Source organism: Chaetodon trifascialis, chromosome 6, assembly GCF_039877785.1.
Source record: "Chaetodon trifascialis isolate fChaTrf1 chromosome 6, fChaTrf1.hap1, whole genome shotgun sequence".
In the NCBI taxonomy this organism is placed as follows: Eukaryota; Metazoa; Chordata; class Actinopteri; order Chaetodontiformes; family Chaetodontidae; genus Chaetodon; species Chaetodon trifascialis.
Genome location: NC_092061.1, coordinates 25,586,956 through 25,609,520, shown reverse-complemented (window position 1 = coordinate 25,609,520; position 22,565 = coordinate 25,586,956). Strand labels below are relative to the sequence as shown.

At 40.9% G+C, this 22,565-nt stretch overlaps 1 protein-coding gene across 1 annotated transcript; it reads left to right on the top strand.

Moving 5' to 3' along the window:
• Positions 1-503: 503 nt before the first annotated feature.
• Positions 504-14,720, top strand: sfrp1a (secreted frizzled-related protein 1a). The gene is made up of 3 exons (XM_070965355.1): positions 504-1,272; positions 4,719-4,799; positions 13,010-14,720. Exons 1-3 carry the CDS (start codon positions 750-752, stop codon positions 13,333-13,335), a joined length of 930 nt encoding a protein of 309 aa, XP_070821456.1. The 5' UTR covers positions 504-749; the 3' UTR covers positions 13,336-14,720.
• Positions 14,721-22,565: the final 7,845 nt, after the last annotated feature.

Genomic DNA, 22,565 nt, shown 5'->3' with positions numbered 1-22,565 from the left:
TCTGTAATGTGAATGGTATAGTAATTCACGAGAGGCACAAACTTTTCTCCGTATACATTCTCTTGTACGAATATTTCTAGTTAATCAATTTTAATTAAATTAGGATTTCCTGACTTAACTGAAGAAAACTTCTTTAATAATTCTCATTGCCTCGTGTTGTTCCATGCACCACACTTCGGGAACTGGAGTGTAAGCACGCCAAAGAAAGGCTGCACTTTAATTCTACAAAACTTGCATAAAAATAACGTCAACCATTATCCCGGTTTATAGTATGTGTGTGCCCCCTTTTAGCATTCTGTGATTTCTTCTTTATCATTCAGTATTATGCTTGGACAAAGGAAATATAAGCAGGAGACAAAAAGGAGGGACAGGGAGGCTCCTGGAGGGTTTTTACACACTGGGTAATTAAGCTTTTTGACTGACAGCAGAGTGCCAAAAGGCGCAGACGCACTCCGATTGGCCGGAGCGCACTTTACAATCTCCTCTTGTTTCCAAGCTCCGCACAGGCAGAGCGCTTCACCTCCCCAAACTCTCACAGCAGCCAGACGCACTGGAGGAGCGCGACGGGGCTGCAGCTAGAGGAGCCTGCCTGTGGACTTTACCCAAACCAGAAACTCCACACCTCCAGACCCCAACGTTTGTTCCTACATTTCTTTCTTGTTAGTTCTCTGAATTTCTTAATGCAGTGAGTGAATCGCTTGTCTGAGCCGTATTGAGCTGCCTTCGTTTTATTGCTGCAAAAAGAGAACATGGGGTCTGCTCCTGAGTCGTTCTGGAGGATGATCCGGCTGGCGGTGACAGTAGCTCTAATGTCAGCGTGCAGGGCGTCAGAGTACGAGTACCTCAGCTGGAAGTCGGACATGTACAACGGCGGCCGCAGCTACGGGAAGCCTCCCCAGTGCGTGGACATCCCGGACGACCTGCGGCTCTGTCACAACGTCGGCTACAACCAGATGCTGCTGCCCAACCTGCTGGAACATGAGACCATGGCCGAGGTGAAGCAGCAGGCCAGCAGCTGGGTGCCTCTGGTACACAAGAACTGCCACCCGGGCACGCAAGTCTTCCTCTGCTCGCTCTTTGCGCCCGTGTGTCTGGAGCGGCCCATCTACCCGTGCCGCTGGCTGTGCGAGGCCGTGCGGGACGGCTGCATCCCCATCATGGAGGCGTTCGGCTTCCCCTGGCCGGAGATGCTCACCTGTGACAAGTTTCCCCAAGACGATGTGTGCATTGCCATGACGCAGCCCAATGCGACCGAGGCCACCAAGCCGACAGGTAATGTGTGTCACTGATGGATTCCTCAGTGTCGATGTGTTTGTATTACTTCTTCAAACTGTGAAGAGAAGCCAAGTGTGCGTGCATGCTACTTTACAGCAACGTGTTATTTAAATGTAGCTGCACAGTAAAACCACAGTGTCTCTATGGTCAGTGAGATGGGTGTAATGCCTGGTCGAAGAGCGTATTAATGGTTGTTGATGGGAAAGGGCTCCCTGTGGTCAGACTCCTTCTCTGACTGATGCTTGGTAAAAAAAAAAAAAAAAAAAAAAAAAAAAAAGTGTTTCATGATTACTCCTTTTCTTCCAAACGCCAGTAAAATATCCATTGAAAGCTGCCAAAGCCCAGGGCCGTAACCAGATTCATGAAATATTAAGGGCCATACTCCCCCTGACATGTCCCCTCTCATCAAAAAGAATTAACCAGATACACAATGGTATTTTTTCAGTCATGTATTCAGTTTTATTATCTGTAAATTTTATGTCCCGACATCAAAGTCTAAACGCTGTGTGGAAGCCTTCTCCACACTGGCCATTATATTAAGTCTAAAAACACTGTGTGTTATAACATCGTGTGTAACTTTCATTTTGGAATGTTAACCCAGGCTGCTAAAATTCCCAGAAAAATACACAGGACATGTCCTCACTGTCCTCAACGGCAGCAACTGCCTTACCAGAGCTTAAGATGCTGTCTTGAATCGCTTGATTTCTCTGACTAACAGGCAAAATACAATGATTCAATTCACAATCAAGAGAGAAAAGCAGCAAATTCTCACAGTACATTTGTGTAGAAATAGGAAAATGTTTTACATGTTTTGCTTGAAAACAGTGAATCCGTTTCCAAAATGGTTAACGATGAATTTGTTCCTCTATTTGAATGTGTAACCCCACTTCAGTGCAGCCATTTGGGATTTGAAATAACCAAGCATGATCTCCCTAACTCAGAGAAACTACCTGACTGAGAAAACAAACAGACACCACTTTTGCCACTGTGTCGAAGTCGACACCCGCTCAGTTAAATGGGCTTGAGAATGTTGTTTCAGGGGTGAAGGTGTGTTTGCAGATGCAAATCCCAACACAAACAAGCCAAATACAACCTTTTGGGGGGAAATTAGCCATGATCCAATTTTAACAATGTCAACACACCTCCCCCCACCACGCTCCTTAAAGAAAGTCTTATGTGGTTACATTTCCTTTTCAATCCGTAATCTTCTGCATAAACTCTGGCTTCAATGTGAATGTGAAGTTGCTCGCTGTTGTCTTGGAGCCATGTTGCAACATTGAAAAAGCTCCAACAGATGGTAGTCATTTATTTCAAGGTGTTTGTTGAACTGGAGGACAATGCTGGGAGGAAGTCCAGCACCGAAAAGTGAATACCTGCATCTATTAATCCCCATTTTTATTACCATTACTGAAAATTTCTTTGAAACGGATGAAAGATGGTGAGATGAAGACCCAACCTGAAAAACACACTGTTCAAATAATGTGAATTACAATCCAGTCTGGAGGAGAGCGAGAGCCGGCGGCTTCGAAGCAGTTCTCCCAAGGACGTGGCAACAACGTGGTAGGCAGCAGAGTCAGACTCCTCATGCAGCATCAGTGAAGTCAGGAGGAACATAGTCCAGATAAATGGTCTTCCAGCACTCAACCGATGGGCCAAGCTGACAAATACCAGAGAACCCTGGAAAATTCACAAAAGCCCTGAGAAGATAAAGCTTGGGCTGAAGCGGACTAGTTTTGGTTTGAAGCTTCGGTTCAGTGTCCTTGCCGGTCGTCTACGTGAGGTGTACGCCAGGGAAGGGAAAGTACAATCACCTCATTCACTTAAACCATAAAGTCGAGGGGAATTTCCATCATCACATCATCAACTTACTTCTATTTCAATCTTAAGCTGTAAATACACCACTTGAAGACATTTTTGCTGAACATGTAGGCCATAAATGGGGAGACTGTGGATCTTCCAGCAATTACACAGTGCTCACTGTATATAGAGCGAATATGTCCCCTGTGTGTGTGTGTGTGTGTGTGTGTGTGTGTGTGTGTGTGTGTTAAGGGGGGGGGGGTGTTACTGACTGACATGGTGGTATGGACGGAGGCCCATTTTTCTGAAAAGGACTCCCTTTTCAGACTAAGGGGGACCACACAGAGCTCCACGCTCTCCAGACGTCACCTGTTATCATTTGTTGTCAGCGACGATCAGAAATAAGTTCCAGAGTCCGGCCTGTTAGAGCCGAACTTGGTCCACTCAGAGCGGCACAGAATTTCGTTCGCTGCCATCAGTGGTCATCTTTGATCTTGAGGTTGATTAAGACTTTTTTTTTAAATCTTAAAAGCAGCCTAATCCTCATAGCCGTTCTCTTTAATGATCGTTAATAGAGGTCAGCTACTTGGTGATAATTGATTTAAAGGAGAACCAGGCTCAAAAAAAGCAAAGGGACCCTGTGACTCTGTAAATAGTGTCTGTTTTCACAAGCTCTTTACACCTGGGCGTTACTTTGACAAGCTTTCGTTAAACACATGTAATGAACAACTGGCAGCGGAGAGAAAACTATTTGTTTTCCCTTTATTTACCCTTCTGCTCCATCGATCCTGGTCCACGCTGTGACACTGAAATGCAGTCGGTTTGAATTAAATGCTGCAGGATGCTGCGATTGCATTGCAGGTCCAAGTTTGTTTGGAAAGCAAACTCAGCTGTTGGCATGAAGCGATCATTTGTGGCTTTAGAAAAAAATTGAAAAATTGTGTTGGTAAAATATTCACAGATATGCCTCTAGACCGAATTACTTTTTGGCAAAAACACATTTTGGCTCTTAGTCTTCACTCGGGTTTTAGTCTTCCAGCGGCTATTATTACCTTTTTTTTGGGATGTCAGAGCATTCCTTTAAGCTTGGATTGAATATCATTACCATTTATTCCTTCCACATTTCTAATGCTTTTTTTTTTTTGCATTTAAGGGAGTATACATTGTGGGTGAGCATTACGGAAAGATGCTTTTTGAAAACTGTCTAAATGTAGCAGAGAGTGAGGAAGAGTGTTTACTGCAGCTCTTAGTTACAGCTGGCTATAAAAGCTGAAGACATTCCTCACCGAGGTCAGGTCACAAGAGCACATGAGCCCAAGAGACTAGGCGACTGACACCAGACAGCAGATAGGATCTCGACATGCAGAGAGGGCTTAGGTGTGGAGAGGTTTGCAGGATAAATCATTTATAATTGGAATTTAAAGGAGTGTGGTGATATTTTTAAAGAATTAACTTGAACTCCTCCCTCTTCATTTCAACTGATAAATGACTCTTGTGTGTCCCCCACATCCCAAATGGGTGGCGATGTGAATAATTCCAATGTAAAGCCATGTGAATGACTCATGTTTGGTATTATTGCAACTTGCATTCAATATTTTGCTTCTTGACATGTGATTTTCTAACCATGTCCCTTCTTTTATCCACAGGTTACTCTCCCATCTGCCCTCCATGTGACAATGAAATGAAAACAGACGCCATACTGGAGCACATGTGTGCCAGCGAGTTTGGTAAGCGTCCTCACACTCACTGCGCCAGCACAACATGCGAAGTACTGTCAGCACACCACAGCTCTGATACGCCTTGACATGTATCACAGTGGTCCAGGAAACCAGAGCACCATGCGATTGCATCAGTTGTGTCTTCTATTCTCAAGCTTTAAAACAGTCCATAAATTCTTAACAAAGTATGTAAAGCTGCATTTTTTCCTGAAGTCTACCCTGCATCTTACCATATTTAGCCATTTCCTTCCCAGTCAACTCAATAAAACTTGTTCCATGCCTGCAGTTTTCTTGATTAGATCAATGAAACTGAAGAGTTTTTATGTAAAAGCCTCATGTGAAGTTTTGTGTCTTGGTCAGATGTAGCAGGTCTGTCTGGTTTGGTGGAGGATGATGTTCTGTGACTAATGAATTGGGGTCATTAAAGTCTTTATGTGGTAGGTCCTGGCAGTAGTAAAGTAGGATGTTTGTTCTGCTGTCTGGGCGGACTGTTGTTGCAGAATACCTTCTGCACATGGGTGGAAATCCACATCAAATGTGCCCCTGAATCAAGTAGTTAATGATAAACCATGTATTTGTTTTGCTTCAGTAACATCTATTTCAAATATATATTTTTTAAAATCCCGATGTGATAAAACACATAAAAAAAGCTTAAGTTGATCCTTAATTTGTGTTGGCTAATGAGCTCAGTGAGTAGTAATAATAATAACAATAAAACTTTATTTGTAAAGCACTTTTAGTAGAAGAAATACAGCTCAAAGTACTTAACAGCAAAGAAATCACATGCTCAAGTGCTTCACATGACAAAACAAAGCCAAAAAAAGAACATAGAAACAGGGACAGAATGCCATAATTAATGTACAATGAGATGGAGAATAAAGCACACTTGATAATAATAGTAAGAATAAGATACAAATAAGGATTTTACAAGTTAATAGAAAGAGGTTAATGGAAAGTTTAAAAAGATAATGCATAGATTGCATTTTAAAAGAAGTGCTGCAGTGCATAAGTGCAAAAAAGAGTTTCAGGCCTGTCAGTGTGCCATCCATATAATGTGGATGGCACACTGTATGTATGTATACATAAATAGAAATGAGGGAATAAGTACTACTACGACTATTATCAGTTTACAGTGCATTTTACCTCTGCACATGCAAACAACCATCAGGGGAATGTGGAACATATTGACTAATGTAAACAAATAGAGCTTTCACTTTCTATCTGATATTTAAATTACTGTTCATAAGTGGTAAAAAAAAAATAACCATCAGATTTGCAATGATCTATTCAAAGTCAAAATCCACAGTGTATAAAGACAACAGGCCATGTCTTGTACTCTATAATTCACCGTCCATCTAACTCAGGCCCTGCTGCCATCTTCCTAATTATTGTTGTCATCTCTGCAAACACAAAATGGATAAAACCAGTGAGCTGTGCTGAACCATTCATCATAACACCAATCAACCTGAGAAGTTAGGTGTGTCAGTTTCCCAAGTAAAATACATGTTTGCCCTGAGCTTACACAGGTTTCTTGAACAGCCTGTTTCATAAAGTGGTTCTAACTGATGATTAACAATAAATTAAATGAGAACAATATGACAATGTGAAAGGTGCTGCTTGTAGTGATGAACCTACACAGAATAATCACCTGAATCTGCAGCTCCTCTCAGCTGCATCCTTTGTACTTTTTTACATTTGGTACTGTTTTGCCAGCAAACAACAGACGCTAACTGGTCAGCGTACAGCATTTAGCAGATGAAGAGCCAGATATTTTCTTAGGAGTTGGTAGAGACCAAAAACAGAGTAAAAAGAGAATGATATTGGACATCAGGTGATCAGAAACATGACTCCAACTGAATGATAATGATGCTCCATAACTGCTAGATTGAAACTGTTTGCTTCACCATAGCAGCTTGAAAGGTGAAGATATGTCAGTGTTGTATCCACAAGATATCTCGTTGCCAGGTTTAAAAAGTCTGCATTTCAACATTTTCAGATAAACAACCTGTCATATCATTCACTCTGAAGGGTTTCATGACCTCTGGAGTGAAAATAGGACAATGCATGCTGTAGGTTTCACACATTCGTTTCACTGGAGCGTCTTCAATCCAGCTGGATGGGAAACCAGACTGAAACAAACCAAACAACATTAACAAAAAAGGAAAGGAGGAACATGTTTCACTGACTGGGCACTTGATTTAGTTAGCTGATTTAGTTAGTGATTCAGTGGAAATTTGGAAATTTTGCATGAGGAGCCTTGCGCTTGAAAAGGACATTGAAGGCCCAGAGTTCAATTAAAAACACAAACATCAACTGAATTGCAGTTAGGAGGACTTCCAGGAATAATATGTGCATGATGCACACAAGATGCAAGATGTTAGGCTTTCATGTTTTATTCACTGGCTGGACCAAAAGTTGTGGCAGCTTGAATTCCAGGTGCCATGCCGAGCAAACATAGACTGGATGCACATTGGAAACAGACTTTCTTCCAATTCTCAGGAAAAAGTTTAAAGTTACATTTGTTTAACGAATTGCCTTGTTGTTTATGCTGTGGTGATGGGAGTTGCCTTATTCAGTCTGCGTCCTGGTTTGCCAAGAGGAGAGTGGCACATTATTGGCTTGTTTCATCTCGGATGAAGACAGATGTTGTTTTGCTTGCTTGTCATAAGCCCCCTAAGCAGCTGACATGTGAGGATACACAGACAGATTTAGTATCGGGCTGAGGATGAGACGCTGTGTGTGTTGCATGTTTGAACGCACAAGGGACGGACCTCCTCTGGAAAGCCACAAATGCTGCAGTGATTTCAGGGTGGCACATGAGTTGATTATAGCGGGTAAACAACTAATGCACAGCCTGACACGAGATAGCATCACTGGTTATATCTCCAGCCAGGCTAAAGATTTGTTTGTTGCTTTTTCCAGCAGGCTGATGGAATTCAGTTTTGGTCTGACGAGAAAACTGCAACTATAAATATATCTAACATCAGCTGAAGCCAAACATCAGTTAATGTACTGTCTCGAGGAAAAAGAAAATACGCAGATGAAAAAAAAAAATTCCAAGCTTTAATCATGACGTGTTTTATCCCAGCAAGGAAAGATAAGACCATCATCCTGATTTTGCTCTCTGCTAGTTTTGACTTGACTGCGAGTGTGCGGACACGGTGGGTTGCAGGAGATTGAGGAGCAGACAAGTCTTAACCACAAAACAGATATGATAGATGGATGGACACTGGGATGGAAAACCACAGAGAGGCTTGAGGAATGAATCAGTAACCAACAATAGAGTCTTTATTAATCTGCGTGGACCAGTCGTGAAAAACGTCCCCACCCTGGCAGGGAATTAGCATTTTTGTCCTCACTTACTGGAAGTTGCGAAAGGTCTGTTCTCAGTTAAAGTAAGAGTGAAGTGTGAAGTTGTTTTTTTGCAATCATTTGTATAATTGCTTCCCATCGGTTGCACAAGCTCATCTGACGTTTCCATGCAGTTTGATCCTGAAAGAAGCAGAGAATGCTGCAGCAAGACAGCTGTTGACTGGAGGTGGTTGGATGTGAGGTTGTTCTGGCAGAAGAGGAAAGACACTGCTAAGATAGATGTGCATTTTCAAGCTAATACATGAGAGCTGCGGTATCAAGTAACAGGTTCTCAGTCCAGCGCTCTTAGTGTCTCCAGCGAGGACAGACACTCCCTGATTTCTGCAAAATCCTGATGAATCTCTTTCTACCAAATACACATATCCTCTTTGTGGCACTCAGCTGGTAACAGATTTACAGCTCAACACTTTGTTCCCACCGCAATTTATCTCCGTGCTTAAGGTTTTACGGTACCTCATTGTCCCAAAAAACTCCAGCACCCTTCAATTAAATCTCTCCTCTGCCTTGGACAGCTCTCTTTGTTGTCGTTGCCAAATTGCTCCTTCCCTTTGCTGATGCAGTAAACAACAGGGCAGCCCTGCACTGGAGGACTGATCACTTCACCTTATCGGATCAGTTGTGTTTCCATTATTGTGCATGGGGAGCAGTACACGCCCTCCTGCTGGGTTTATGATGCCCTGGGAGCTGGAGGTCCTGTCTGAGTCTCTGAACCAGCAGAGGAAATCAGGTCAGGGGTGAGGGACCAGAATAGAGGAGGGAATGTCTACAAGAATAACAGATTTAATGTTACATTACTTTAGATTATAGAAAGCAAAACCAATTTACAGTCAAGGTAACATAAAATTAAATCTTGTTTTTGTTGATAAGAGATTAAAATGAAATGTATGATGTCCTCTGACTATTCTACTGATTGAATTAGAGTTGGCTCATAATTCAACATCATTGTATACTGATTTTAAGTATAATTGTACAGGTATCATGATAAAATGAGGACATCATGTTATCTTTTCTTACTTAAGTAATGATTCTGAGCAAATTGTGGCCAAAATGTAGCAAAATGAGTGACTGAGGTTTTTGTTTCACTCCTGAAGAGTTTTGTTGGATCTAAACCAAAACAAAGAAACACAGCTCATTGCATTTAATCAGTGGTCCCAAACCATTTCCTGGTGATCCTTTAAAACAAAGCAATTCCAGCTTTGACCCCTTATTAAAGGGTTCATATGTCTACTGGTTGGCAGCCACTGGATTAAATATCAGTTTAAGTAATTTATTTGCAGTCATTTAATATGGCACTATAGAAATATACAAGTAAAAATACAAGTAAAAGTCCTCAAAACATTACTTAAGTAAGCGAACAGCAGCATTACTAGCAAAATGTACGTCAACGTACTCATTATGCAGAATGGCTCTTTTCAGAATGTGATGTGCATTCAGCAGCATTTTAATGACATGACATGAGTCAGTGTATTTTTCCTGTAGTAAAAGTAGCTGATATCTTCATTTTGAGAGTTCACTGGCCAAGACGTTGGGAGCTGCTGATGTAATGTATAGACATGCATCACTCTGGTATTGGAGGATCAGATGTTTGCAAGTAGAATTCAGTTCAGCCAAGTACCTAGTTAAAATTAGCAGTCAGTTAAATACAGTGAAGCAAAAAAGTGTTGTTGGGGAGTGGAGCTAGAAAGTAGCTAAAGATGGATGTTTCTCAAAGTATGGCTGCTTGTGTACTCTTACCTTTCATCACTGCTTTTATGTGATCTTGCATACCTTTGCCATATTAGGATATTTACTGATGCTGGAGAGTTATTTGTATTAACATCTTTAAAGTGAGGCTGCACGGTGGCGCAGCAGGTAGTGCGCGTGCCTCACAGCAAGAAGGTTGCCGGTTCGATCCCCGGGGCAGGCGGGGCCTTTCTGTGTGAAGTTTGCATGTTCTTCCCGTGCATGCGTGGGTTCTCTCCGGGTACTCCGGCTTCCTCCCACAGACCAAAAACATGCTCATTAGGTTAATTGATGACTCTAAAAAATTGTCCGTAGGTGTGAGTGTGAGTGTGAATGTTTGTCTGTCTTTGCATGTGGCCCTGCAATCGGCTGGCGACCGGTTCAGGGTGTACCCCGCCTCTCGCCCATTGCAGCTGGGATAGGCTCCAGCCCCCCGCAACCCCGAAAGGGATAGGCGGTATAGATAATGGATGGATGGATGGATCTTTAAAGTGATTTCAGCTGTATAGTGCAGCTCTGGCTAGAATGTTTTGAGTTCTTGGCTGGTTCAGTTGAATCCCATGATTCTCTCAGCACAATAGCTTTGTATTGGTCACACCGGTGCAGAAGCAATGCCAGCTTACTGAGCTGATGCATCCTGTACAAGGAGAATAGGAGCATACAAATGTAGACCACCTACTGGATGGATGTTCTCGTCAAAGTGAAAACAGTTGTTTAAACATCTCCCTCCTCTGTTGCACATTATAATTATGAGTGGATACAGGGACAGTTGCAGCGGCTGTAAGTAAAGGACAGCATTGTTAACAACCAATTATTTGATGTGAACTCCTTACTGTGCACTGCTGCTGAAGAGATTAAACCCTCAAACAACACGAGGTGCAAAGAAAGTTCAGAGCGTCAAAGGATTATCGAGGATGGAGGATTTATCAAGATGAAGTCCTTGCAGGGGTGGGCAAGGCCTTCTCTTTTATGACTCACTAATTATGAATGCTGCCCATTTCGATTTCACTGAACACTAAGCCTCCTCATAGAGACCGTTTGAGAGACTAGAGACAGAGGATAAAAGTCTTAATCCCTACCATGTGCACTCTTAATACTGGGAAAAACAGGGCAGCTTTTTTTTTAGCACTTTAATTAACAATGGGAGATACGGGAGCAAAGGAAGAGATGAAACATTTGGAAATTTCTTTAAGCACCAGGTCTGGTTTTTATATCAAGCAGGATTCTGTGAAAAGTGAGTCAGGAGGGATTTTGTGTCTTAAACTGGAGAAAATGAGACAGTTTTATCAGTCCAGATCTTTGCTGGAGTGTGAAATGATTCATGCTCAATCAGCCTGTTCCCTGTAACATAAGTCACAAGACTTCATGTCTGACATGACTCAGTGATTTATCCCAACACCAGCTCTGTCACTTAGATCGGACATAGCAGCCTGCGCTTTTTTTCTCTCTAGTTGCCGTGTCACAAGGTTGTCTGCACTGCACAAACATCACTGTATGTCAGTGGAAAACAGAGGACGTAATGTGTGGAGGCATATGGAGATTTGGACCACCAAAGTCTGACTCGTGCTCTGTTTCAGAAGGGGAACTGGAGGAAACAGAGAGATTAGAAGGTTAAATTGAGTTTAGTGAAAGATCAGGAGTATTATGGTCAATCAGAAAGCAGCCTGAGATTCAGAGGGAGGTTAAAGCCAAAAGCAAAGCTGCGCACTGATTTATTGTTGCAAGACAATTCTGATTAAAAACTTTCAAGCAACTGCTAATCCTAACCAGATGGATACAGTACTGAAATTGAATAAAAACTGACCTAGACTGTAAGTTTACAGTCACTTAACAAGCAAACTGACAATTTACATTCCTTCATTACACAGATGCAGTGTTTTTTCCATGTGAGACAGAAAGTTGAAGTGGCTCTGTGCATAATTTCACTCAGTCTCTGAGGCCACACATGGCTCTTGGTATCTGGATTTAGTATCAGACAATCTCCAAAACAGATATTGCATAATGTCTTGGTATTAGGAGGATCATTCAGGGCTTCTTGTGCATGAAGATTTACAGCAGAACTACATCTATACAGAGCATAAGCAGGGCTCAGGTAGCAGCTTTAACCTGATTGCATGGAGTTATTTTTAAATCATAGTGATTTAACAGGAGAAAATGAATCTATGTAAAGTGTAGAGCTGGATTGATAAATAGCCCAGGCTGGTATGTTGGCCAATACTAGCTTATTGCTCGTGTATGTTGGTATCATTTTACGTTGAAGGGACAGCAAGTTGCAGCACATAAATGCCAAAGATTCTTTATGTTTGAGGATTATTTCTGTAAAAATGTCCTGTTCAGAACACATGTTGGTCACAGTGCTTTAAAAAGTAAATCACAGGATCCTTATTAAAAACCTTTTCATCTTTTTGTGTAAAAATCAGCCAATGTGTCATTGTTGGATCAGGCCATATAATAAAAACCAACTTTGTAATAGTGTAGGAGTAGGCAAAATGATATTCATTTATCTCCTGTGAGAGATTCTGCCATCCTATATAGAACCTTTATATCTCTGGGTGTGTTTGGCCATTCTGCCAAAAAAAATATGGTCAGGACTGAAGGATTTCAGTGTGATTTTTGCATCAGCATGGTGGATTTATGGATTTTTCAGGTTATTTACCTTTTAATGTGGTTATTTTATCCATCAACAATTTAATAGTAACTGTGTTCTCTCACAATGTAGATGGATATACAATTACATGTATCAGGATATAGAATTGCATCTGTATCACTCAGCCCCTTAACAGCGAAAGGGCCAGGCTAGCTTTGGATAATGCTAGTCACATAATATTACTCAATGCCGTAAAGGAAAATGCCAGTACTGAAAGTCAGTAGTGGGGCACGGATTGTTTTACCAAACCAGTATAACTTTACAGAATCACATTACTTTCTTATCCCTGAAGAGATGGTGCTGACTTTCCATAGATACCCACCATCACGTTTCATTTTGCTAGCACAGAGGGTGACACACTGTGTCTGGCATTTTGTACTCATAAAATATTAACTAGATTATACCAAAGGTTTTGTACAAGAACTCAGCCAGCCTTATGCATGAGGTAACTGTATTTTCTCCTTTTCTCCACTGACAGCTTTCAGGACCAAGATCAAGGAGGTGAAGCGAGAAAACATGGACCGCAAGGTGATCCTGCAGAAGAGGAAGAAGATGCTCAAACTGGGGAACCTGAAGAAGAAGGACTTGAAGACACTGGTGTTGTACCTGAAGAACGGTGCAGACTGCCCCTGCCAGCAGCTGGACAACCTGGGAAACCAGTATCTAATCATGGGCCGCAAGGTGGATAAGCAGTACCTCCTCACAGGCATCCACAAGTGGGACAAGTCCAGCAAAGAGTTCAAAAAGGCCATCAAGAAACTCAAGACCTACAAATGTCCTGCCTTCGAGAACGTCTTCAAATAATAAGACCCCCACCCCACCTCCTTTGGTCGCATCTCATCCTACATATGAACTTGCACAAGCATTAAAATCCCAAACTTTGCTTTCTATTGTCCTGTTTATATACCTATATATCTTTTTATATTCACAAATATACTTTGAAATGTCCATTGATGAGTTTTAGTTGAATGTGGTGAGTGATGACGCCACGGACAAAGGTTGGGTTTCCTTTTTTTTTCCTTCTGCTTAAGAAAAGGACATTGTAGTAAAAAGCCCTTCCTCACTGAAATCATTTCCACTATGTGTATGTAGATAGCCTACTTTGATCTTTCATTTAACAGGTCAGTGGATTTTGCTTAAAGGAATAGTTGGAGATTTTGGGAAATACACCTTCACTTTATGACTGAGAGTTAGTGGAGAAGATTGATAGCACTCATGTACCTGTATGCTAAATATGAAGCTAGAGCCAGTAGACGTCCGGCTTAGTCTCAACTATAGAGTGGAAGCAGGGAGAAACAGCACTTTCCAACAGTAATTGTCATTTTTTTCAGTTTTTGTTTTTATACAGATTGAACATATTAATTATCAAATGTTAATTAGTGGTTTTGAGGTACTGTCAGGTGTATTGATTTTGACAGAGCCTAGCTAGCTGTTTTTTACTGCTTCCAGTCTTCATGCTAACATAGTCTGCTGGCTCTCGTTTCATATTTAGTGTTACAAGCATGCGATTGGCGTTGATCTTCCCCTTTAAATTTCTGAAATAAAAAAAGTTTTTTTTAAAGCTCTCTCTTTTTCTGATCATATAACAATAAATGATATAGTCTAGACTGCAGAATTGGCATTTGGAGGTGTTTTGAGCTTTAAAAGCCACACTGTACAGAGCAGCTCCACATGGGGTTCCTGTTGAATAACTTATTGACAGACATATGGGAGAGTGCTATCGCAGCTGACTGCTTTGTCAAAGTAAAGACTGCACTACCAATAATTTTGATGATTTCCTTATCCTTCAATTCATCGTTACATGTCTTTTTTGTTACTTGAAAGAATCTTCTGAGAATCATAACCACCGATCTGCATCATGAAATAACGTGTAGGCCTGTGTGGCAGATTTCTTGATTTCTTGTTGTGTCGTCACCTGACATTTGGCTGAATAGTTTTACCTCTTTCCTCTCTCTTTACATCCAATCTAACTGCAGTAATCAGTACTCATTGGTAATGAAAATGTGTTGTAGCCTTACATGTTTAAAAGTGCAAAAGTTAGCAAAGTGCAAACCAACTCTGTGTTCTGGTTTGTTTTGCTCAAGTGTTGCTGGTCCGTTTTAGCACTATTTTGTTTCAGATTTGAATGTCAGTGGTGCATTGCTGCCTATTACATGTACATACAAATTTTACATAAATATGAAAAACTGAATGGTGTCGCTTATATTATTTAGTTTTCTTTCATAGATTTACATAGACATTGCAGTGGTTGTTTGTTGGTTGGTCCACTGCTTAAATGTCTCACCAAGCACACCATGGATTGCCATGAAATTGATTACAGATATTTATGGCTTCTAGATGGTGTATTCTAATGATGTAGATGATCCCATTACTATTCCTCTAGCATAATCATCAGGTCAAAATTTGTTCAAAACTTGAGAAAAATTTATGACCTTCCCATCACCCTTGACTGTTAGTAAGATGGTGACCATTGTCAGATGACCACATGCGATTGCCAGCCCTGTGAAGAATTTCTGGGGGCACCACTTAAAAAGGCCACTAAAAAATACATACATAATGAGAACAGACTGTAGACAGGCGTGCACATAAATAAATAAATAAATAAATAAATAAATAAATAAATAAATAATATATATATGATGTGTAAAGATATAAACAAGTAAATATAGAAACAGGCTTATAAACATATAAACACTACGTAACCAGGTAAGTAAGTGGATGGAGCCATTGCTGTAGAACATATACAATATGTACAGTACCACCAAGTATAATACAAGTATCAGTGTGGTGTGAGGAAAGTGTTCTGGTGACAAACCTGAGAGCTCAACAGTTCAAAAGTCTCATGGCCTGCAGGATGAAGCTGTCACTGAGCTTGGTGGTGTGGGCCGGGTGCAGTACCGTCTTCCCAACAGCAGCAGGCAGAAGAGTTAGTGGCTGGGGCGATTACGGTTTCTGATGATCCTGTTGCCCTTCCTCCTGCACTGCTGCATCTAGAGGTCATTTGTGGATGACAGCTTTGTCCTGGTGATGTGCTCTGCAGTTTTCAGGCTGCCGGGCCAGGTGGTGATGCAGCCTGTCAAGGTACTCTCAATTTTGCACCTGTAGAAGTTTCAGAGTATCCAGGAGTCCATGCTGGGCCTTCTCAGTCTGAATACTGGACTACAGTCAATGAACAGCATTCTCATGTGTGTTTTTCTGGTCCAGGTGGAAGAGGACAGCATGGAGGGCCAGGCGATGGCACTGTTTATTTATGCAGTGGGTCAAGAAAGTTAATGAAAGTTTTGAAAGCACTCCATGACTGTGAAGGTGAGAGCTACTGACCACTAGTCATTCAAACAGATGGCTTTCACAATGATGAACTTTTTGAAACATGGGGACTACAAACTGGAGCCGTGAGTTGAAAATGTCTGCAAAGACATCTGACACACCTTGAGAGCTCAGCCAGGATGCCATCAGCTCCGTTGATGTGCATACAGGTGGGCATAAAGACGGTGGAAGTGATGCAGGCATGAAAGATTCTTCCACTTGAAATACATTAATATGAAAGTCATGCTCACTATCACAAAAATAAAGGAAAATTAATGACCTTGTACATGGATGCTATTAAATTTCATGAGTGTTTCACAAACCACCATGTTTTACTGCATGTCCTGAAACAAATGTAATGAAGTTGTCACAAACTAACTGACATTCAGCAAACCGTGTGTGGCTTCAGTTTTTGGTCAGAGCCATTTTGGCTTGACTTAATACTTTTATATCACATTCAGTGATAATATTAATGTAATATCAATAGTAAGAGAAACTATAACCTGCATCTGAAAAGTTCCTAATCTGTGTTTCTCTCAGGTAACCTGAGCTTTGAAATGATCTGCAGAGGGTTATTACTTATTTGGCATATGCATAAGAGCTATATCTAACTATGTTATTAAGGCCTTTGAAACATTAAAATTGTCTTGCGGGGATTATGCAGCCTCTAATCTTTCTATAAACTATCATTTCAGTCTTTACATGTGATGTGTGATGCTGTTAAAACAAAGTAGCATATGTGCTGCCAAACAGCGAGCTTCTGCTTTGACAGTCACGTCAAATAGACAGCACTTTTTGTTAGCTGTGCCAAACTAACATTTTCACGCTTTTTGGCAGGATGAAGTATCAAGTTGCCAGATCTCCACACTGAAGGATCTCTCACGCACACATGTTTTTTATTTCCCCATATCTCTCTGACAATGCTAAATTCTTGTCTGGGTGTCTTCTGATGCAGGTTCATTGTGGTTTCACAGACTGTTGGTGCCTCGGTATGTGGTGTGTAAACGCTAATCCTGAGATATACATCATTAACAGCTCGTGCTGATAGTGAACTTTAATGCTTTCTTAACAGAAAGGCAGCGCTGTCTAGTCATCTGCAAACTACAAAGATTTATTTTCACAAAGTCTGTGCTGATGGATATGATTTACAGCCATGACTTTCCCATGCCATTTCATCTGATTCATGAACAGTAACATGCAAATGTGCACCGAATCCAAAACACTGACAGAGGCACAGTGTATTGTGTTTGAACCACTCTCTGATGAATGTTTTAATGTAAATACTTTTATGAGCTGAAGTCTATCATGTCAGTACAACATGCGTAAACAACAAAACATGAAACCGTTCTGTCAATAAAAAGGCTTGTTAAAAACCAGGAAGTATCAAACGGACCAACGTCTTGGCCATCTGGTTCCAGTAATGGCTTTGGTATTGGAAAATATATCTCAGATGTGGACTTTGCTTTCTAATCATTACTTCAGCTGCCTTCAAAAGAGTCCCAGAAAAGCCAGGGCCAAGATCCAGCTTTGTCCCATTAAGAGATGATCTGCTAAAAACATCCTGTTGGATTCGTCGTCTCACCGAAAACCTCAAATTGACAAAGCTGATGAAGTACTATTTTGATTGCTTGCACGTCAGAGGCTAGGAAGGTATTCAATTATCCCTCCAATATTAATACCACACACTTGATTTCAGTCTGTGTGATAACACAGTACTAAGCTGACAACTGGAAAGTCTGACGGGATCGAGGTCTCACTGATACACACCGGAACCTGTGTAAGTGTGCTTCTGTTTAAGCAAATACCTCTGACCTGATGAAAACACACACTTCCTTATGTTGTTAGCTGCAAACTCAACAGCTGGTTAATTTCATGTAGAACATTAAAGTAACGCTCCCAATATTTAGTGATCAATACAAAATCACATGCTAAGTGCAGAAAAACAATGTTACTTCAAATGACAGCTCAATCCAGTGCAGCCCAGTTCAACAGCTTCATGCAGTCACTGTGTGGCTGAGTTATCGTCTCCCTGTCACTCTCACTGTAGTTCTTCTCTGCTCTATGAAGCATGTTTGTGTCTTATTGTATTATTTTGGTTTTAAATGCTGCAGCTTTACTGTTTTGATTCACTAAATAAGTACCTGTAGATTATACTCTGTATCCAAAGCCTGATAGATGCCACATAAAGACCCCCACTTTTGCACTGGGTTCCTCCATGACTATGAACAAACACAAGAGTTTTATTTGACTCAATCCTGTAAATAAAAATAATAAAGGACACCAAATATGTATTAATGTGCAGTTGGAAAGAGTCCTGAGCAAGCGCACTCCTATTTAAGTAACATTTGCTGAAAAATAAAGTGCCCAGCTGTTTTGGAGACATAGATGTATGAATGTCAGTATGAACCATTGGGACTGTTGATGAGTGCCACAGACAGGGCAGGGCAGTTGGAGAGTCCTGATAAGAGAACTAATATCTTTTCAGTATGTTTTTTACAATAAGAAAAATACAGAATAATTCTGGTCTTATTTTTAAGCATTTGAACTTTAAATTGTACAGATGTTGGAGTTATTTTGTGTTGAAACATTTTCCGTACAGTTCTAGTACATCCTATTAAAACTTTACCACCCTTTCAGAGAACTGCCTCACCAAGATTTTTCCGGCCTCTGAGATCACAGTGAACATTGTCTGTGACTAATAACTCCATACCAAAGGAGGTTCTACTTACCTCCTTCTCCCCTCTGTGTTTCAAAGACACATCTGGGGAACTTTTGGATACCACTGTCTATTTAAGATGCAACTCCAAATCCTCACATTAACAGGCGGAAACAATAAACTGTTATTAAGACTTATAGTGCAAATATTTGGCAGCAAATAAGCCATCGTAACATGACTTTCTCTTTTTTTAGTTCTCTTCACCAGGTCCAAATGTTTCGTTTTATGGATCTCTGAACCATAGCTGAGCCTTGAGGTTTTAAAAAGTGAGACACTTCTCTGTTCTTAATCCACGTATGTGCCTTCAAAGCTGCTTCTATTTTCCCCACTGCTGTAAAATCATCTGTGTATTTAATGGTATAGCTGTATTCTGTCTTTTATGGTTCATCATCAGTAGCCAGCAACTTGACAGGGAGATTTTTGGAGAACTTTGTGTCGGCAGCTCAGTCAGTCACAATATATGCCATCATAAAACAGGAACATGTATACAAATGACATTTAGAATGTAACATTAAAACAATTTCCTGCAGTTATTAACATGAAATGTATCATCTTTAACACTGTTTGGACTGGATTTTGAAACCCTAAAACACATTAACATGACTAGAGCTTCTCCAGAGTGTGTGACTGCATAAATTTACAAAGTCATTTAAATACAGACGTGTTTTTGGCTCCTCTGCTGACCCTGAGCTGCAGAGCAAACCATTAATATCTCCAGCTTGTCTGCAGGATTCAGAAAGAGAGATGAGTCGGCACACTGTGTTAGAGACCAGGTTCCTGAGGAATTCTGGGATCACAGTCAAACTGGCAGATTAATCATATCAATCTTCTGGCTGTTAACCAGCCAGAACCTCAGGCTATTTGCCTCGCTAGTGCAGCTCACATCGTGATTATGACTGTAACAGCATTGAAATCCTGGGGGAGAAGAGGATAACCTGAAAATAAAATAAAACAGAGAAACAATTGTTTTCTTTTCACACAAATCCACAAGGGGCAGGAAGAGGGGGTGTAGGATGGACTACACATGTGGCCGGCAGCCATATGTTTTTGAATAATAGCCATTAGTTTTAAGAGGATGATGTCATTGTAGGTTTGCTGTTCCAGTAACTATATTCCTGCAGTCCTGGATCAGATCCCTGAAATGACTCCTGCAATGCATGATTCTTCAGTGAGGAGGAAGAATGGATTGATTGGTTAGTGTTTCCTCAGCCTGATCGCACACATTTCTGATCACATCAGGCTTTTTGTTGCATCAGGGATTAGTCTGAATGAGGAAAAAAAATCATGTCTCCTTCCAGTAGTGGTAGATTTTTGATTCACTCCGATTTTTATTCATAGCTTTCAGCAAGCAGTTAAACCTCTTCCTCTTCAGAAAACTTTCACTGAGTCTCAGCCTCTGCCTGTGGACTTGGGTGAGGATGTGAGCAAATACAAGTCTCTGGATAAAGTTGCGTATTGCCAGTGTCAACATGCCGTGCTGTTTTGGGAGCACTTTACTGACTATCAATCACCAGTGACCAGCCACAAGTTGTAAAAACATTTGGTGAAAAACTGAGGATTTATGATTGGTCATTAAAAACATGAAGACCTGTCAGAAATAACCACAGAGGGTAATGCAAAGCTGTGCTGCAATGGAAGCAGCTGGGTCAACTTTGGGGACCTGATATTAAAATATTTTGGATGATTGATTTGAAATAACTCTTGGCTGATGGTTTTAACAGGAATCCAACATTAAAATGTAAAAAACTAAAGTTCTATTCAGTGGATTGCTCTCTGGCTTCTGCTGCATTCTTAGCTGGTTATTCAGTTCAACAAAAACAAAAGAAATTCATTCTACATTCCCACAAAGCATTCATTTGTGTAATCTTTCCTCACAAAGCTGTAAATTCACATAACGTCACATCACTTTGCTACTTCATGAAGATTTATAACATTGCAAACTATTCCGCAAATAAAACTGTGGGCAAACTAAGTTGGGCAGGTTTCCCTGTTTGCAACACACATAAGGCATATTTACAACAAATCGGCTGCATCAGCTGTACAACGTTTTACTTGAAGCATGAGGAGAGAGCTCTGTGGCTCCGAATCAGCCAAATCCACCACGACAGCCTGTTAAAACTTCAGTTGTTGCTCAATAAAGTCTCTCCTGCTCGCAAAGCCAACAATTTTAAGTGAATTTCATAAATTGTTCCCCCAATAAACTGTTAGCAAAGCAGCTGTTCCTTAGCAAAGTTATGACCAGGATGTAGGCAAGGGTTAACCCACCTAAGCTCGATTTCAGGATTTAACTGCACACTGGCGTTTACTCATTCCTCTGACATGCATCTTCATTGCCTAAGTAATGTTTACTGTAACACATACTGACATCATTCTGTCATTGCAACTGTGATGTGATTTCAAGCAAATCCATCCTACATGTTATACACTTCCACTAATGTTAGTAATGTGCCCTTGTTGCACTGAACTAGTACTGAGGGACTAAAAAAATGATCAGGTGGGTAGAGGGGTTGGAAAAGGGGGAGAGCCATGTATTTTTATTTTTGCTGACAGGACCATATGTAAATCCTCCAAAATACATGCACTCTAGAATGACACAGACAGGCGTTCTCTGATCCGAAGCCCTTATCAGCAGGAGGTCCTTTTTCAGTCAAAACCTTTACAAATCACTTTTGGAAAATTGCATCTTTTGTTCTATTTTTTCTTTTGTGTTTTGAGTTTTATTGTAAGAGAAGCCTTAAGAGTCTACAGCCAGGCTGGTGACTGACGCTCTACTGTGAGTGAACAGTGCAGGGAGAGAGTCCAGTTATAAATGACTACAACAACAGACTGGCAAGGCATAGACTGGAGCATGAAGCTAAACACCTGAGCACAAAGGACACGAGTCAGGAAGGCAAGTAAGGCAAGGCAAGGCAAGGCAAGGCAAACAATAGGAAAAAATAACCAAGTTGATCACTGAAGTCTCAGCTGTAACCACGAGGATGAACAGATTGCTCAACATTTGTGCTAATGCATGGAGAAGATGTTGATATGCATGTATTTGACAGGGTGACTGAAAGCTGCTGGTGGCTGCAGGAAAAAATTCAAACATCAGCAAAATTGTTAGAGTGTGTCCTCGTGGCACTGTTGTAAATCTGTTGTAAATTTCACAGTAATCCATCCAGTTGTTGTTGAGATATTGCCCTCTGTGTGTCAGATAGGTCTTGTTGGATGTAGCTGTCCTCTGCTGCACAGGAAGTGATGTTTTTTGGCCTCTGGCTCAACACCGCTGGCTGCTGGGCCAGTCAGAACAAACTCATGCTGTCCAGCCAAACGCTTTCAAAATCCACAGAACTTCATTTTCAATTCCAGTGCATATCCCAGAGTTTCCACAGATACCAAATACTAGATTAAATTTTAGGGAAATGTTTCTAAAATGATGCACAACAGATCTCCTTCTGATTGAATGGAGCAGCTATTAAAACATGTCTTATATTTCACTCAGCTTCAGTGAAGAGTTGGAACAAGCTACCATGAACATACAATTCCAGTGGACAATTTTACCATTTTTAATGCTGCTTGGAGGACAGGTATTGTTGCTCAATCTGACTGTCATTCCATGCATGTTGACATGTTGATAAGTGCAAAACTGTCTTGTGGTCAAACTACAACTTTTCAACACTGCTCTCACTGTCAACTGCAAAAGGCTTTCTTTAAGCTTCAATGCATTGTGTGTTTAGTGTTTTAACTTTCTATGTTCTGATCCATTCCAGTCATCACACTAATGTCTAAAATAACCTCACAAATCTTCACAGAAGGGTTAGAGTTTTATTTTTTCCCTCACCTCCTGACAGTTTTAGCACTTAGTTTCACTTTGTCATTGCCGTCGGCAGGAAATGTGTTTTAAACCTTTCACTGTGCAATAAACAGAAGAAGGACTGAGTTGTAAACATGAGCAGTGATTACCACCAACTGTCAAACAACTAAGACTAAGAGTCTACAGCCATGCTACCTGCCCACAGTGAGACCGTGTTAA